At 39.7% G+C, this 18,912-nt stretch overlaps 1 protein-coding gene, 1 long non-coding RNA gene and 1 pseudogene across 28 annotated transcripts in view; 1 reads left to right on the top strand and 2 right to left on the bottom strand.

The window, feature by feature from the left end:
• Window positions 1-3,106: 3,106 nt before the first annotated feature.
• LOC144295312 (olfactory receptor 52K1-like) lies at window positions 3,107-4,057 on the bottom strand. Its single transcript, XM_077867697.1, has one exon. It carries the CDS (start codon window positions 4,055-4,057, stop codon window positions 3,107-3,109), a length of 951 nt encoding a protein of 316 aa, XP_077723823.1.
• Window positions 4,058-10,407: 6,350 nt separating this feature from the next.
• LOC144294777 (uncharacterized) overlaps window positions 10,408-18,912 on the bottom strand; it is a 109,154-nt gene continuing 100,649 nt past the window's right edge. For 18 of the 27 annotated variants that reach the window (XR_013362150.1, XR_013362147.1, XR_013362138.1 and 15 more), the window contains 3 exons: window positions 18,585-18,675; window positions 12,165-12,320; window positions 10,408-10,598 (listed from right to left, as the gene is read on the bottom strand). This is a non-coding gene — a long non-coding RNA (uncharacterized LOC144294777). The remainder of the gene's footprint in view (window positions 10,599-12,164; window positions 12,321-18,584; window positions 18,676-18,912) is intronic. The other 9 variants (XR_013362137.1, XR_013362164.1, XR_013362159.1 and 6 more) reach the window with 1 other exon arrangement.
• Window positions 13,186-18,837, top strand: LOC144295534 (olfactory receptor 56B4-like; annotated as a pseudogene).

The following is an 18,912-nucleotide window of genomic DNA, read 5'->3' as shown; positions in this document are numbered from 1 at the left end:
AAAATCTTAAAAAAAAAAAAAAAAAAAAGGAATCTTCTTCTGGAATCCTACTGCACATCTCCAGCAGCTCTTTCTTTCACTCCAATCCATGGAATAGAGTTAAGAGAAGAGGGAGGTCTCCACTTTGCCTCTTCTTTGAACTATTTTCTTGGGGTTTTGTTGTTGTTATTTTTTATTGTGGAAAAATATATTTAACATTATATTTATCATTTTATGTTACAATTTTATATTTAGCACTTTTAAGTTACAATTTCTGTGGCATTAGGTACATTTACAGTGTTGTGCAGCCAACACCAATATCTATTTCCAAAATTTTCCCCATCATCCCAAACAGAAGCTCTGTATCTATTAAATAATTCCCATCCTTCTCTTCTCGAGCCCCCTGGAAACCTCTATGCTACTTATGTGTCTATGAATTTGCCTATTGTAGGTACTTCATATAAGAGGAATCATACAATATTTGTCATTTTGTGTCTGGCTTATTTCACTTACCATAATGTTTAAGGTTCATCCATGCTCTAGCATGTGTCAGAATTTCATTCTGCTTAAGGGACTACTAATACATGTATACTGCAGTTTTGTTAATCCATTCATTAGTTGATGGATACATGGGTGTTTTCACCTTTAGCTACTGTGAATAATGCTGCTGTGCTATCTTCTTACTAATAATATTGAAAATTAATACTCAACAAAGGAAACATGAGATCACTGAGTATGGCATAGAGCAAAAGCTAATTAGGATAAAGACTGAGGTAGACTCAGGTAGACTCCCCCTAGGGACCATAAGTTTAGCCATAATTCTCCATCTGCTCACATGACAAACTAGACTCATACTCTTCTAAACCTTGGTCATTTATAGCATCTCTTTAACCTAACCCAACCCATGTCCCTTTCCTGCCCCTTACTTCCCATTCAGTGACTTGGAACCAACATCCACCACAGCACTATCACATTTTATCACAGTTTCTCTATTTTCAAGGTCGTTTCATCATCACAACGAGAGCCTGGTAAACACTCAGGATGAAGAAGAAAATAATGGAGAAAACAAAAGCAAATGAAGATAAGAAGGAAGACAAATGTTATTTTTCTGATTTTATTCTCTATTTATACACAGCATTGAGTTTGCCTTAGAAAAGTAATCATATTCTTCCATTCATCTGCACAGGGTCCAAAATATCATCAGTTGAAATTTTTTTAAAACATGAAATTACATTTGAAAGTTGAGATAGTGATCATCACAACGATAGCAGTAAAGACAGTAGTGTTAATAGTGATTATGACTTCAATGTTGGTTTTGTGACAGCTTATTTAATTTCCTCAATAAAAAATTACTGAGTACCTGTATCACATTTTGAGATTTATGTATTCATTTAATCCAAAACACACATATGTCAATGCGACTGATGAGGAAACATGCTAGCAATGATATAGTCCACTAAAATAACAATATTTATTTATTAAATAAACATTTATTGAGTGCTTATCATGTGCCAGATACTATGTTAAGGATACAATGCAGTTCACCATTTAGTAGAGATGGGGGACAGAGATCATTCAACCAATCACTATATATATATATATAATTTTTAAGATTTATTTATTTATTTTAGAGAGAGAAAGAGTATGAGCAGGGGGAGGGACAGAAAGGAGAGGGAGAGAGAATCTCAAGCAGATTCCCCACTGAGCAGGGAGCCCAACTCAGGGCTCAATCTCACAACCTTGTGATCATGACCTGAGTTGAAATCAAGAGTCCAATGCTCAACCAACTGAGCCACCCAGGCAGCCAGATAGGTAGATTGATAGATGATAGATAGATAGATAATAGATAGATGATAGATAATTGTATATCCTGATAGATAATGAAAGAAATATACATGGAGCTCCAAATTCATAAAACAAGTGACCTGATCTAGTTTTAAAACTCTTCTTCAAAGGATGAGATTTGATCTAAAGTTCAAGATGAGGGATCCCTGGGTGGCGCAGTGGTTTAGCGCCTGCCTTTGGCCCAGGGCACGATCCTGGAGACCCGGGATCGAATCCCACGTCGGGCTCCCGGTGCATGGAGCCTGCTTCTCCCTCTGCCTCTCTCTCTCTTTCTCTCTCTGTGTGACTATCATAAATAAATTTAAAAAATTAAAAAAATAAATAAAATAAAATAAAGTTCAAGATGAGTACGAATAGCAAGGATAAAGACAGGGAGCTGCATTCCCACTAGGAAAAGCCCAGACTACCCATGCGTGCAAGAAGCAAGGACATATGAGCTACTAGAGAAGGAAATTTATGTATATTAGGAATACGTAACACTCAATCAACACTATATACATTGCAAGGATACTTAAGAACATACAATAAACATATTAAAAAGTGAGTGCCTATAGTAGAAACTGGAAGAGAATGGCCAAAAGAATTACCAAAAGACTAAAAATGAAAAAAATGAAAGAAAAAATGTCATTACTATTAGAGATTAAAAATACATAATACTATAGGAGTCAGAGATCATCCATCTCAAAAACAGGAATGAAAGCACATGGGCTAAAGCATTTCTAGAATCAGATGGAACATGAATATTTTAAAGAGTTTCTTTCATGAATCTGAAACTCTAAAGAGTTTCTATAGTTTTCCACCCCTATTTCTGTGATGCCAAAGTTTCACTGATAGAGAAGACCTATCAGCTCCCACAGACTGTCTATGTGTCAGTGTCATGATGGTGGGAAGTGGCCCATATTCTCATATGTATAAACAGGCACTCAGTTCATCTCTCCCTGATCTAAGTCACTTATTCCAGGTCTATAGAAATCTTCATTATTTCTTAATTTCCAGATGCATTTATCTTGTCAACACACGTAAATCACAAACTCTTAGAAGAAAGATGTCTTCAAAAAATTACTTGCTTGAGACACCCCAGCACTTCTGTTTCCCATCCCAGTATCTAAACACTATATATACCTGAAAAGAGATTTCCCAACTTCCAAACACTCAAGAAAACTGAATTTTCTTTCTCTTTACTGTCCCTGATATTTACTAGGTAAATATCCTGGGCTATGAGGCTCCTGCTCCACAGGGCAAGACTACCCTTGCCCTGAGAGCCAGATGATGAGAACTATACTCAGGTGGGATCAATCTGCTTGGGCCTTAGCATTTTAAACAGCTGATCACGAATCTGTTTGGTCTTGACCCCATAGACAATGGGGTCCAGGGCAGGGGGAAAGAGCAAGTAGAGATTGGCAAGAACAACCTTAGCAGCAGAGGCTGTAGGTGGGCCAAAGCGCTGCATGACCACAGAAAGAAAGCCTGGTCCATAGAAGAAGAGGATGACACAGACATGAGCTGTACATGTGCTGCCTGCTTTAGCACGTGCCTCAGGTGAAGGAAAATTAATCACAGTCCTCACAATCTGCCCATAGGAGTAAGCAATAAAGGCCACATCCCCCACACCAAGAAAGATTGCCACAGCAAAGGCATAGAGATTATCCACAGTGGTGGCGCCACAGGCCAACTTTACTACTGCCATATGCTCACAGTAGGTATAGGCAATTGTATGAGAGCCACAGTAGGGCAGCCGACGAGCCAAGGTTGGAAAGGAGATGGTCAACCCCACACCTCGCAGAACCACCAGGCCTCCAATCTTGGCAACAACAAATGGTGTAAGAATAGTTGCATAATGTAGTGGGTTACAGATGGCCACAAAGCGGTCCATGGCCATGGCCACCAGCACTCCTGACTCCATAGCAGAGAATGCATGGATGAAGAACATCTGGGAAAGACAGGAGTGGGAACTGATAGCTGTAGCACCAAACCAGAAAATGGCCAGCATCTTGGGCAGAGTGGAGAGGGAGAGAACCAGGTCGACAAAGGAGAGCATGGCAAGAAAGAAAAACATGGGCTGGTGAAGGCTGCGCTCTGTCCGGATAAGAAAAAGCAGGACACAATTCCCAGTCATTGCCAGGAAGAACATGAAGCAAAAGGGAAGTGAGATCCAAATGTGGGCAGCAGTCAGTCCTGGGATACCAGCCAAGAAGAAAGTATGTGGGAAGTGAGAATTATTGGAAAGAATCATGGTGATCATCTCACTTAGAAGAGTGAAGAGCTACTGCAAAGAAAAGAGACAGGTTAAATTCAGTGATAGGGAGCTCAAAATATATGGTCCCACTAACACACTGTCACCATCATTCTTCCCCCATAGGTTTCAGTAAACAATGAAAAATAATTTTCAGTTTGGTTAATATCTCTGCAGGATCTTCAAACACAGAAGAGGCAAGTCACTTGGTCCAAAAGGAAATGCACTGGACAAGAAGTTCAGAAACCAGGTCCTAGAATTTAATATGCTAATATATTTATGACCTGAAGCAAATGACATAACCAGATTTTAGCAGATGCCCAGAAACTAATGTTAAATAAAAATCCTTCCCATAATGCTCACATTCTCAAATTCTGAATGCTGGCACCAGATTTAATTAAGACTGACCTCACATGGTCATTTAATCTTATATCACTAACTTCCATTTGAAATTGCCAAATATCCTAACATCTGGAAACTCCCTTAATATGGAGAGACAATACTCCTCCAAATTTCACTTCACTGCCAGATTACAGAATAAATGGTCCCTGAAAACTCCAACATTGATTAGGTTCTTCCTTGAATTATTCCCCAATCATTTCACAGTTTATATCTTATTTCTCTCCCCAGTATCTCAATCCTGTATCTCCCTCTCCTTCAATGCAGTGGTATACAGAGGTAGACACAAAGTTCAGAGTTGTGGTGACCTGGAAAAAAAAACAGAAGTTCTTGGTAATAGCTATCATGTGAAAGCCAAAGAATTCTAAATCATGCCAAATTAATGAGAACAAAAGAAAAAATGGCAGATATTCCCTCCAGTTCCATTCTCATGTATCCACAAAAAGTGTACAAAATTATTCATCTCTGCAATACATCCTGTGCTCAAAATCATTGTTTTGTAGGTTAGAAAACTGAAATCTAAAAAGAAGTAAATGTCCAAGGGTCACAGATCTATTTAGTGATACAATCAGACAAGAGCTTACATCAATGGATCCCTGATCTCTGATCTAAGCAGTCATCACCCTCTCTGTGTGTTAGCAGAGACTACTGCAGGGCCAAGGAAAAACATCCAGGGCTGGGTGGCCAAGGCTGGGCAGTAGAGGAATCAAATAGCAGGGTAGATAAGGAATAATTTAAGGAGTACAGGTCTCCCCAATATCCCTCAATATCTCCAGTGCCTCAATGCTCTCATGTGAAAGAAAAACACAGGAATACAGAGAGACCTGGGTCTAGGGTCTGTGAGGGCTTTGGAGCATAAGATAAGTGATTCACATTCCAGGCAGAGAAGATGCATCTGGGTTGATCTAACAATTCCAGGGACAGCAATAAGTAGTTTCTAAGCATGATGGAAAGAAGTCAGCCAGGAGCATAATCCAAGAAAAAAGAAACAGCACAGCTTAAAACAGCCAAGAATGTTTTACTTTTCTCTCCAAGAGAAGCTATGTGATTGTTGGCCATACTTTCACCACAGCTGCTAAGAAAACTGCATAACCTCCACAGAAGGCAAGAGAACTGGGAAGATGAGAGATTAAAGTAGACCTATAGTTCTAGTGTAATGGAATAAACTCTGGACCAGGAGTCAAGGTCCTGATTTTCAGTACTATTACTGCCATATGTCAGCTCTGTAACTTGAAGCAAATCATCTATTTCCAAGTCTTAGTTTCCTCTATGTGTAATGAATATACTAAAATCTGTCTCAAAAGATCATTATGAGAATCCAATGAGATACAATATGTGAAAGTCCTTTGTCAAGAGCTGAAAATAGTAATACTAAATCCACTGAATTGTAAGAAATGAATAACCCATTTGGAGGAATCTGGTTAAGAGCAACAGAAACTTCAGATATTCAGAAACAATGCATTTGATTTGACAAGGGATGATATATTCATCCAATGAGTCGGTGTTATATAGTAGTAAACCAAAGACAAATAGTCAAAAATACCATATCCTCTCCAACATTGCTTCCCTCTTTCCTCCCAACCACACACTGTTCCCCTAAGCACCCCCAGGGAATATTGCAGTGTATGTTGGTGGTAGGGGAGGAAAGGTCAGATAGTATCAAGAAATGTGGCTCTGATCACCTGAGTGTCTGCTTCAAATTATCCTCAAAGCTGCCCATCCTTAAGCCTCTGCCCACTTTGTGGAACATGACAGTATCTTCAGAACAGTTTAAGAAATAATTACCTCCAATGCCCCTCAGGACCCAACAAATATCCCTCATCGTAACCTTGTGCCTCAAAGAAAAGTATGATTCAGTAGGCTCAGCTCCTTTACTTGTATCAGGGAAGAAGGTTAAGGGAGGTAAGAGGTCCTAGAACCAGAATAATTCAGGACACAGAGTGAAGTGGCTCCATAAATGTTTCTCTATGACTCACCCTGTGGGCTTCGAAGAGGAACAGATTTACAAATAGCTTACTATTGAACCAGGACTAGAAGGATATTTGCCTGCTTGAGAGGAAGTAATTCTCACACACCTGATCCCTCTCTTGCCTGTGTCCATATAACACAAAAGGTCCAAATAGACTTTTAATGATGTACACATCATCACCACTGATGGTATTTCCAATTTCTCCCAGTGATATCAAGACCATGCATTTTCACCCCAGACAGTCTATTAGATCATCCAGATCAGGAAAGGTTGGTGAAAAGTTAATTTGTGGATGAAGCCTATATGTATCTCTCCTCCTTGGGCCTACCCTTAGCCATTACTCACCAAAGAGCTGCACTGTTTAAACTACAGAAGGATGAGAAGAAGTTAAGCTACCAGTCAAGTTCCAAGAATAGGGTATTTAATGGGCACCTTTTCAGGCATTGCCTGTTGGGATCCAAAATGAAGCTCCCACCACCCAGACACCAATTAGTACTTCTGCCTCTTCTTCAAACAAAGGTTTAACAAGATCTCTCTTACTGGGGCCCCTGGGAAGAGCCGCAGCAGGGAATATTTTGAACAGCATACTCCAGGGTGCCATGCCCAGAGGCAGCCAAAGTCTTGCAGCCAGAAGCAAGGTAAAGTTTCCTACCATTGGGAGTAGGACCAACTGATGTGATGGCCAAGCAAGATCTGATCTAGGATGAGTGAGGAAGAAAGCAGGGATGATGAGGGCCAACACTAGGATCAACATACAACATTACGTAAATGATTCTCCCCCAACCATTCTATAGGTGGAACCATGAGAGAAAGAATGGATTAATAAGTAGAAGATTTTATGAGAAAATAGAACCTGGCCAGGGAATAAGAGTGAAGACAAAGTCAAATACCTGAACTCAAAATGATAGGTATAAGAATAGGCCAAGTCTTGTAGATATTACCATCTATACACTATCTCACCTTAAGTGAAATTACCTACAACTCGGTCCCTTCTTAACCAATCCTTCTACATTTGACTCTCATCTCAGCCACCAAAATCACTCCTGGAAATGGTGCCAGGTTAATCTATGGGAGAATATTCAAGAGTATGAAGTATTTGGATTGAGAAGGATTCAATAGATTAAGAGGGATTTTAAAAATTGAATGTGTACAGTTTACACAAGACAACACTTGTGGTGGCGTGCAAGATTTTTCATGTGTTCATCAAGTCCGGGAAGAAACTCCCTGTGAGGGGAAAAGTTATTTTTTATGGAGCCAAAGTAAAAAACAAGAACAAATTCATGCAATTTTATAGTTCAGGACTCAGCGAGACTTGTTTATCTGCAAATGATAGTCCCTTATCAGAAAGGCAAAGAGCAACCCAGGCTATCTGGGAAGGGAACAGCACAAGGTTTAATGGGAAGGATCAGTACCCAAAATCAGGTCATCCATTTCTGAGAGCCATACTTTAAGGGTACTGACCCAGTTCCAGAAAGAAGAAGACATAGTAGAGGTCATTTCAGGTAGAACCAAGATTAGGAACCGTAGCCTAAAGCAGTCAGTTTTCTAACAGAGAAGTCAATATGGAGAATAGTGAGCTTAGAGCAGATGATGCTGTGTTGTCTGAGACTTCAGAGAGAGGTATAATTAAGCAGAAAATACTGGCCCAGAACCCCATCAGAGGAGGAAGGAGTAGGCAGAACAAGTAGCAAGAGCAATACAAAGCCCAGTTTAAGAGGCAATGGTAACAGACATAGAAATTCAGGCCCAGAAAATAAAGAAAAGTCTCGTAACTAGAACTCTAGATTAGTGTGACTATTGATTGGCTGACTAAAACTCTGGACCTTCACCTAAAGTCAGAAATTGTGTAAAATATCGAAAGATGGAATTGGCCAAAGCTCCAAAAATAGTCACAAGGACTGGGATCAATAATTTGTATTGAAAATATATATTTCCTGAGCTCCTCTTAGGGTTGTGGAAAGAAATCCAGAGATTTTAAATGAGGTCAAACGGAAGATACTCATCAAACTAAGGCAAAGTACCACCAAAGGTAAAGCAGAGGCATTTGGCCACACCATGGAGAGATTAGAACACCCAGGAGAGAGAGCATCTAATTATACCTGTGGGGATCAGGCAAGGCTTCACAAAAAAAGGAAACATTAAAGAGGAAAGTTGAAGAGTAGAATAGAATATTCCAGAATGACTCATTAGTACTAAAAAGGACTCCAAACTCACAAAGTATGAAATTCTGTATGAAAGGCTAAGAGCAATATTGAGGGAGCAGTGCAGAGGGATGAGGTTTGAGAGGAAGGTTGACCCTGACTGTAGCAGGTTTTGAGTACTCTGCCCCACAACCCTACATGGTAATAAGAGGACAGTGGCACAGATTGATTCACACTTTAATACATTTCTTTCACAGACTTCTGGGCATAGAATGATGTGATATCAGAGTGGGTGAGAATTGGTGAACATCTGGAAGAAAGCATTGGCAATGGGGTAATTTGGAGGAAACTGGACTAAGTCTTTATGGCAAATTCTATTAAACTCTTACAAAAGAAACCGTGGCAATCCTTACAATAGAAATAACAATGCAGGGTTGGAGAAGATGGAGGAGGAGTAGAGGCCTCAACTCATTCGGTCTCACCAACTTACCTAGATAACTTTCAACCAGTTTTAACCAGTTCTGTTCTACAGTTCTTCTGGTCTCTACTTCATTGAGTTCTGCTCAAGTCTTTATGAACTCTCTTCTTCTGCTGGTGTAGGTTTTATTTGCTGTTCTTTCTCCAGTTCATTTACCTGTAAGTTTAGCTGGTGTATTTGAGTTTTTTTCCAATTTTTTGAGGGACGCTTGTATTGTGATGTATTTCCCTCTTAGGACTGCTTTTGCTGTATCCCAAAGATTTTAAATGGTTGTATCTTCATTTTCATTAGTTTCCATGAATCTTTTTAATTCTCTAACTTACTGGTTGACCCATTCATCTTTTAGTAGGATGCTCTTTAACCTCCATGTGTTTGAGTTTCTTCCAAATATCTTCCTGTGATTGAGTTCAAGTTTCAAAGCACTATGGTCTGAAAATATGCAGGGGACAATCCCAATCTTTTGGTTTCAGTTGATAGCTGATTTGTGACCCAGTATGTGGTCTATTCTGGAGATAGTTCCATGTGTACTTGAGAAGAATGTATATTCAGTTGCATTCAAATGCAAAGTTCTGTATATATCTGTGAAATCCATCTGGTCCAGTGTATCATTTAAAGCTCTTATTTCTTTGGTAATGTTGTGCTTAGAATATCTGTCACTTGCAGAAAGTGCCGTGTTGAAGTCTCCTACTCCTAGTATATTATTATCTAAGTTTGTCTTTACTTTGGTTAATTGATTGATATACTTGGCAGCTCCCACATTCGGGGCATAAATATTCATGATTGTTAGGTCCTCTTATTGGATAGACCCTTTAAGTCTGATATAGCATCCCTCTTCATCTCTTACTACAGTCTTTGGGATAAACTTAAATTTATCTGATATGAGGATTGCTACCCTAGCTTTCTTTTGAGGACCATTTGAATGGCAAATGGTTCTCCACCCCTCATCATTAGGACCTCCAGTTTAGGAGTTCCTTGTAATTAGGATTGCATCTCATTTAATTAACTTTTAATTTCAGCCTGATTATATCTAATTTCTGCAATCATGAAGTTTATTGAATCCTTTATGCTTTTTTTCCAGAGCCACTAGTAGCTTTATAATTGTGCTTCTGAACTGGCTTTCTGACATTGAATTGTAATCCAAAATTCTGTAACTCTGTGGCAGAGAGTACAGTTTCTGATTCTTTCTTTTGTGGTGAGTTCTTCTTTCTAATCATTTTGCTCTGTGAAGAGTGACTGTATGAGTGGCCTGCACAAGAATATCAACCACAACCTAAGTAAATTTTCCCAGATGTTTCTGCCGAGGTCAGAGACCAGAAATTGAAAACAAAGATCAGAACAAAATAAAACAAAAGGACCACTAAAGTGAAAAATAAATTTTTAAAGATTGTATTTCTTTATTCATGAGAGACACAGAGAGAGAGAGAGAGAGGCAGAGACACAGGCAGAGGAGAAGCAGACTCCATGCAGAGAGCCCCATGTGGGACTCGATCCTGGGTCTCTAGGATCTCGCCCTTAGCTGAAGGTGGCTCTAAACCACTGAGCCACCTGGGCTTCCTGAAAAACAAATTTTAAAATAAGGTAGTAAAAAATAAAAGGCCAAGAATCCCAAAGGAAAAAAAAAAGAATAAAAGAGAGAGGAAACAAAAGGGTGTGACTGGGAGAAGTTGGTGGTGATGAAGTTGTAGTAGAGGGAGTTTACCTGAGTGGTTCTAGAGGGTGATCCTCTTCTTTCTGAGTATATTAAGTTCTGTATGTTAGAAGATGCTCATTCCCAAATTTATATAAACCAGAAATACTTGTAGAGGGCCCCAACATTGACCACCAAAACATAAATGAGATAAAAGAGGGGGGCGGAATGGGAATGAGGAATTTCACAGAATGAACCAGCATGGTATACCACTTGGTTCTGGGTGTATACTGGTCATGTTTTAGAAGGTATTAACTTCTGCCATTGTAAAACAAAATAAGGCAGAGAAAACAAAAAGCAAACAAACAAACGAAATATATCTTGTATATCTCCCCAAATTAAGTTGAGTATGTTGAAGGGAATTTAGAAGTGGAAAATATATCTAGGACCTGTCATTGTAGAAATACGAAAGTCAAAGAGGAAGAATCTTAAAAATGAAGAGGTGGTAAAATATTGTAGTTAAGGTGGGAAAAGAGAAAAAATTGGAAATTTATAGTCTGATATAAAAACGAGTTGTACTGGAAAAAGGAAGAAAAAAATAGGAGGGGTGTCCTCTGGTTCTATATACTGTAAGTCCTCGACTTCCCCTGGAGCTTTCCAGCGCTGCTGGGCCAAGAACTTGTTCTTCCCCTGACCTCCAGCTGGTCTTCTGGGGGAGGGGCCTGCTGTGCTGATTCTCAGGTGTGTGATACCCCCCTGCCAGGTGCCGGGCTGAGTGGGAGCTGTTTACCCTGTGAGGCCTCTGTTCCCTGGCAGCCCAGCTCAGTCCCAGGCACAGGGTGACACCAGGAAGAACAACAACACTGGCAGTAGCCAGCTCTCCGCCCTGGAGTCAGCTCCCGCAGTCACTCCCGCAGTCTCCCAGTCCACGCTGGCCTGGATGCTCCGGGGCCACGGGGGCGCCGATCTGCACAGCTTGGGTGAGCCCGGCAGCAGGAGCGTCCTCGCTGTCCTGTGCCCTCCCCGCCCCGCCTGTCCCTGGGGGATCACCGGATCCTGGTCTGTGTCCCCTGCGCCCTGGGGTCCGGGGCCTGAGCTCCTGGAATCACGCTCTGGGCCCGCGGCTCCCGAAGGCAGCAGCCCCCAGCCCCCTCCCCGGAGCCCCCGCCTGAGCTGCTCCCGAGGCCCCGCCGGGCGCTCCAGCCCTTTACCCGCTGGGCCCGCGGTGTGGGGCGCTCTCCCCCGGGGGCGCTTCCTCTGTTAGTGACCCCGGGGACCTGGGGGCTCCTCTGCCCCTCCTGCAGTTCTGCCCGAGTTCCCTGCGAGCGGCTTTCCCTCTGGGAAGAATCTGGTGTGGATTTTTAAAGTTCCTGCTTCTCCGAGGCTGGGCTTTCCTGCCCTGGAGGCTCTCACTGCCCGGCCTTAGCTGGCTCCTTGCGGGTCCCCTCCCCCACTTGGTTCTTCCTCACCCCACCCCACCCCCACCTTCCTACCTTGTTAGAAGCGCAAACTCCTCTCTGTAGCATTCCCGCTGCTCTCTCTTTAAATCTCAGGCCGAATTCGTAGGTGTTCAGGATGGTTTGAAAGTTATCTAGGTAAATTGGTGGGGCCAGGTGACTTGGGGACCCTACTCCTCCACCATCTTGCCCCTGTTGGAGAGTTGATTAAAGTAGTTGGATTTGATGCTGATATTTTTACTATATATTATTATACATAACTGAGTACAGAGAGTATGGTGTTATAGCAACAGAGAGAAAAAAAGATTCAATATATTTATTGAACATCTATGATCAGCCAGCTACCCTGAGAGAAATGAGGAATAAAATAATGGATTAAATAGGCACAGCCCTGCTCTCACAGAACTTAAAGTAATGGAGAAAAGAGGCATATAATTCCAATTATAATTCTATCCAAAGATTGATAAAAGGGGAAGTTTTGGACATTATGGTTGTACACAGGAGTGGGATCAAAAAAGACTTGGAAAATCAGGGAAGGATTCTTAGAAGTGATACCTAGGTACAAAGCAAAAGACTAGTAGAAGTTACTCACATGAACATAAAAAAAGGCTCATGAAGAAAAAGAAAAACATCAATAAGAGAAAGGATAAGAACCATATGATCATTTCACTAAATGCAGAAAAAGCATTTGACAAAGTCCAAAATCCATTCATGATAAAACCCCTTAACAAAGTAGGTCTGGGGAGTCCAAATGTCCTTCAGTTAATGAATGGATAAAGAAAATGTGACATAGATAGATAGATATGAAATTAAAAAGCTATAAAAAAGAATATATATATATATGAGTAATATACAATGGAAAATTATTCAGCCATAAAAACAGAATGAAATCTTGCCATTTGCAGTGACATGGATGGAGCTAGAGTATTATGCTAAGCAAAATAAGTCAGAGAAAGACAAATACCACATGATTTCACTTAGATGCAGAATTTAAGAAACAAAAGGGAAAAAAAGAGAGAGATCAAGAAACAGACTCTTGATTATGGAGAACGAACAGATGGTAATTGGACAGGAGGTGAGTAGGGGGATGGGTTAAATAGGTGATGGGGAGTAAGGAGTGCAGTTGTCATGAGTGCCAGGTGATATATGAAAGTGTTGAATTACTATATTGTACACCTTAAATTAATAAAATACTATATGTTAACTATCTGGAATTAAAATAAAACTTAAAATTAAAAAAAAAATAAATAGCTAACTTTAAAATTAAAAAAAAAGAAAATTTAAAGGCAGAGTGACCACGTAATAGGCCTTTCCACGGGACTGGGGGCTGAGTACTTCTATTCCTTGAGCCAAGCTTGACATACCTCTAAGAGCTTTGGGGGCCATTTGGGGCTATGGCAAAAAGACACCATGCCTTGATGTACACAGGAACAAAGATTACAGAGAGCCTCATGGAGGACCTAGAAAGTAGCCGAGAAGGTCTATGGCAAGTCTGGGCTCCAATCTGTGAAATAGCCTAGGCCCCAAGGGAGAGGAGAAGTTGTACTCTCAGCAACAAAAGTATAAAAGACAGATGTAGCCAAGAGAATAGAAGCAGCTATGGAAGGCAGTTCTATTAGGGGAGGATCTCTACAGGACCTCATAGCAGGAAATAACCAGGGGCCAAGGGAAAGAAGAAGAGGGAAGGGGGCCACTTTCTTGCTCTGTGTTTCTAGCTCTGGGTTCTGGTTGCCCAGCCTCTCTTTTTCCCCATTCTTGGCTTTCTCACTTTGCTTTTTTCTTTCGATCCTCCTGAATTTGGCCTTCTTTTTCTTTAAGATCTTTCCTACAGAGACAAAAGTCTGAGATATGGAAAACAAGGGACAAACATGACACTGAGCAAGCCTCTGGATATATCAGAGTGAGTAGAAACCCCTGCCTAACAAAAGAGTAACCAAAGGCTACCTCTCAGAGCCTGACCAAGATATGCTATCAAAGCTGAAAGAATGGTGCCAGCAGGAGATCCTTGCATTTAAATTATGGATCCAAGATCCTGAAAAGAGATAGGATTGAATTTGCCCATTTCTGATTTTTTTTTAAATCAAGAACTAGAAATAAACATCAAATCACCAAAACTAATAGAGACCATTCATCAGAAAACCATTAGCCAGTGACACTGAAGGGAAAGTTCTAGACATTCTACTTCAAGTCCAGACTTAGACACAGATGTTGACTATTGCTGTTTCCTTGTTTAGAAACCTATAAATAGAAACCTATAAATTGTTTAGAAACCTATAAATATTTTAATATGATGCAAAATAAAAAGTTACAATAGGGGCAGCCTGCGTGGCTCAGGGGTTTAAACTTTATTTTTTTTTAATTTTTATTTATTTATGATAGTTACAGAGAGAGAGATAGAGAGGCAGAGACACAGGCAGAGAGAGAAGCAGGCTCCATGCGCCGGGAGCCCGATGTGGGATTCGATCCCGGGTCTCCAGGATCGCGCCGTGGGCCAAAGGCAGGCGCCAAACCGCTGCGCCACCCAGGGATCCCGGCTCAGGGGTTTAGCACCGCCTTCGGCCCAGGGCCAGGGCCGGATCTTGGAGATCCAGGATGGAGTCCCACATCGGGTTCCCTGCATGGAGCCTGCTTCTCCCTCTGCCTGTGTCTCTGCCTCTCTCTCTCTCTCTCTCTCTTTCTCTCTCTCCCTCCCTCTCTCTCTCTCTCTCTCTCTCTCTCTCTCTGTTTCTCATGAATAAATAAATAAAATCCTTAAAAAAAACTTACAATAGTCAAACTTACCTAATGGTAAGGATATATATTCTTCTATTCAAAAAAATGTGAAATGGAAAATTTACTAAAAAACCATTAGCTTTGGAAAGCAATAGTGTAAAAGAACTATATTTTGAAAAGTATCTTAAAAACTAATAGTTATCAGAAGGTTTCTTAGGTAACTGTAGCCAATTAGGAAATAACAAAGGGAGACAAAAGTAATAATAATAGAAAAAATTCCAAAACTATCTATGACAAAAAGGAAAAACAGATTTCTGACTGGAAAGAGTCAATGAGTAAAGATGTGAATTCCTCTATAATTAATTTGTACTTTTAAATATAATATTCCAAAAAAAATCATTTAAATTCATATTACTTTAAAGCATTTTTTGAAGTAATACTAAGGGGATGCCGGAGTGGCTCAGCGGTTTAGTGTCTGCCTTCAGCCCAGGGTGTGATCCAGAAGTCCCGGGATCAAGTCCCACATCGGGCTGCCTGCATGGAGCCTATTTCTCCCTCTGCCTATGTCTCTGCCTCTCTGTCTCTGTCTCTCTCTGTCTTTCATGAATAAATAAATAAAATCTTTTTTTAAAAAAAATGAAGAAATATTAAGAATCTCCCCTACCATGTGGTAAATACATTATTCAATTGGTAGTGACACTAAAAACAGAAAAGACTGTCCTGGGAGACAGTGTTCTTTGAATATATGTTGGAATTTAATATATGACCAAAAAAGGGCATTCAGAACAATGGGAAGAAAGAAGCCTCATTTACTGAATAGTGCTGAAACAATGGTTTAACTATAAGTGGGGAGAAATTAATTTAGATACTTTTTCACTACATGTGAAATTTCCAATTCTTTTTTTTAATTATTTTAGAGAGAGAGAGAACAGGGAAGAGGGGCAGAAAGAAAGGGAGAGAGAAACTCAAGCAGACTCCCCACTGAGCATGGAGCCTGACACAGGGCTCAATCTCACAACCCTGTGGTCAAACCTGAGCCAAAACCAAGAATTAGACACTCAATTGACTATCCAGGTATCTCTGAAATTTCCAATTCTTTTAAAAATTAAATTTTCATAAAGAATATGCTAGTGAATGTTTATTAAAATACTAGATTTTACATTATTAAGAGTCTAAAAGTCGCAAAAAATACAAAAAGTACAGTTGTTATGACCATATAAAAGTTTCTGTATACATGTGTATAAATCATTTTTTAGAAAAGATAGAGCATAATGGAAAATGAATTGGAGGAAATATTTCCAGAAAATTCAAGAGAGGTATATATCCTCTCTTAAGGTATATCCTTAAGATATTATGAAATCCAAAAAAAAAAAAGATATAATGAAATCCATACAAATTAATAAGGTTGTACTGTGAGACTCCCACTGAGTATTAAATGAAATAATGTTTTTCAAGTGCTATGAGATATGTTGCACATAAAAACAAAAGAGAAAATCAGTGAGGAAGCACATAAGTGGAAAATAAATCTTAGAAAATGTCAAAGTTAAAAAAAAAAAAGAAAATGTCAAAGGTCACTCAATAGTGAAGTGAAAACTGAACCAAAACTGAAATATCAACTTTTACTTACTCTATTAATAATTTTTTAAGTTAAAATTCTTAATTTGGGTTGTGATGAAATGGATGGATATGGGGAAATAAACACAGTCCTGAGCAAACTGTGGTTCTATACACAGATACAGTGTATCTATGAAGCAAATTACAGTACACATCAAGAGCATTAAAATACCCATATTCTCACACAGGGGCAAAATAACTTCTTGAAAAACAATTTGGCAATATCAATCAAAATCTTTCTTTTTCCATTTCACCCCTCAATACATTCTTAGAAATTATCCTATAAATAAACTTATACATATGCATAAAGATAGATGAACAGGTACATTTAGTTCATCAATTTTTCACAGTAACAAAATACTGGGAACAAATTGAATGTCAGAAGTTTTCATTAAATTATCAGATACCCATGTGTCAGGAAATCATGCACGTAACAGTGAGGCATATCTAGTTTGTGACATGGAGTAGTCTCCAAGATAATTAAGAAAGAAAAGGAAAGGAAACAAAGGATAAAGGATATAATTAGTATGCTAACATTTACTTTTACTTTTTGCCTTTTATGAGAAAACATATGTATATTCTTGTTCATGCAAAAACTATCTCTGGAAGGACTCCTAAGAAACGAAGTTACTGGCTGCCTCCGGTAAAAAGGAAAAGATTGGGGAGAACCAAGCACAGAAATCTTCTGCCCATTGTTTACATTTTTTTATTTTATTTGAATTTTAATCATGTACATGTATGACACTTAAAAACAAAATACTACTGAAAATAAAATTTTAAGACGGCTATGGTTTTTGTATGTATCACTTTTATATCGTTTTTAGCATTCTACTTAAAGGAAATAGTCTGAAAATAAGATAGTGATGAGTAAATTATGGAACAGCCAAATATAGAAAAAAAGCAATCATCAAAGTTAAGATTCTACATCGCTTTTAATGATACTGGAAAGTTATGGTTTATTTATTCATCCATGTTATAAATTTTTACTGAGTACCTATTTTATGTTCTAGAACACACTACTAAAATACAAAGGCAAGATACAACATTATCCTCATATAATAATATAAACTGCCTAAATATAAAATAGAAAAATGGAAGGAAACCAAATATTAATATTTGTTATCTGTTAGTAAAAAGATTATTCTTGATATGTATATTTGAACATGTTTATTAGACACATAAGTGGTAATGATAAATGGTTATTCCAGTTTTTATGTTTAGAACAAATTTTGGCTTGTTTTATTACTCCTCTGTGGAATATATTTGCAGGAGCAAAAAAAAGTTGAGGGCTATTCACACATAAAATAAACTGGATCATTGGTAGGAGTCTACATTATGAGGATCCTGAGCTGAACTTTCAAATGCAACCTTCTTCCTATTTCAGTTTTATGGACAGACACTAAGAACAGAGCATCTGTATCATGGATCCTTCCACTAGTGTACCAACAGTTGCAGCCTCCAGATTTCCCAGTTCATCCTCCTGGGGAATCCCAGGCATTCATGAGTGGCAGCAATGGCTCTCTCTACCCCTGACTCTGCTCTGCATCTTAGCTCTTGGTGCCAGTCTCCTCATGGTGATCACCATCCAACATGAAGCCATGCTGCATGTGCCTATGTACCACTTTCTGGGCATACTGGCAGTTGTGGACATGGGCCTGGCCACCATGATCATGCCAAAAATCCTGACTATCTTCTGGTTTAATGCCAAGGCCATCAGCCTCCCTGAGTGCTTTGCTCAGATTTATGCCATCCACTGCTTCTTGTGCATGGAATCCCGTACCTTTCTCTGCCTGGCAGTGGACAGATATGCAGCCAATTGTCACCCACTTCAATACCCTTCCATAGTCACTGAAGCTTTTGTGATCAAAGCCACAGAATTTATGGTGCTCAGGAATGGCCTGTTTACTATCCCAGTGCCTATACTGGCTTCCCAGTCATGTTATTGCTCCAAGAATAAAATTGACCACTGCCTGTGCTCTAATTTGAGAGTCACCAGTCTGGCCAGTGATGACATCACTGTGAACAAATTTTACCAACTGGTCTTAGCATGAATCCTGATTGGGAGTGATAAGCCTCTGGCTTTTTCTTCCTACGTGTTAATACTTCGCTCTGTGCTGAGGTTGAACTCACCAGAAGCAATGTCAAAGGCTCTCGGTATCCATAGCTCCCACTTCATCCTCATCCTCTTCTTCTACACAGGTATCATTGTGCTGTCACACACCTTGCAGAGAAAAAGATTCCCCTAAAACCCATGCTCCTTAATGTGCTGCACAATGTTATCCCCCCTGCACTCAATCCCATGGTCTATGCACTCAGGATGCAGGAGCTCAGATTGGGCTTCCAGACACTGCTTGGGCTGAGTGAAAATATGCCCACTAAGTAACTCCAGCTATAGAAGGCCATTAAGGGGTGAGGAAAGAACAGAGATTTTAGATTTCACTAGACCTGGGTTATAATC

The sequence above is a fragment of the Canis aureus genome, chromosome 23 (assembly GCF_053574225.1).
Source record: "Canis aureus isolate CA01 chromosome 23, VMU_Caureus_v.1.0, whole genome shotgun sequence".
NCBI classification, from domain to species: domain Eukaryota; kingdom Metazoa; phylum Chordata; class Mammalia; order Carnivora; family Canidae; genus Canis; species Canis aureus.
This window is presented reverse-complemented; position numbering and strand designations above follow the sequence as displayed.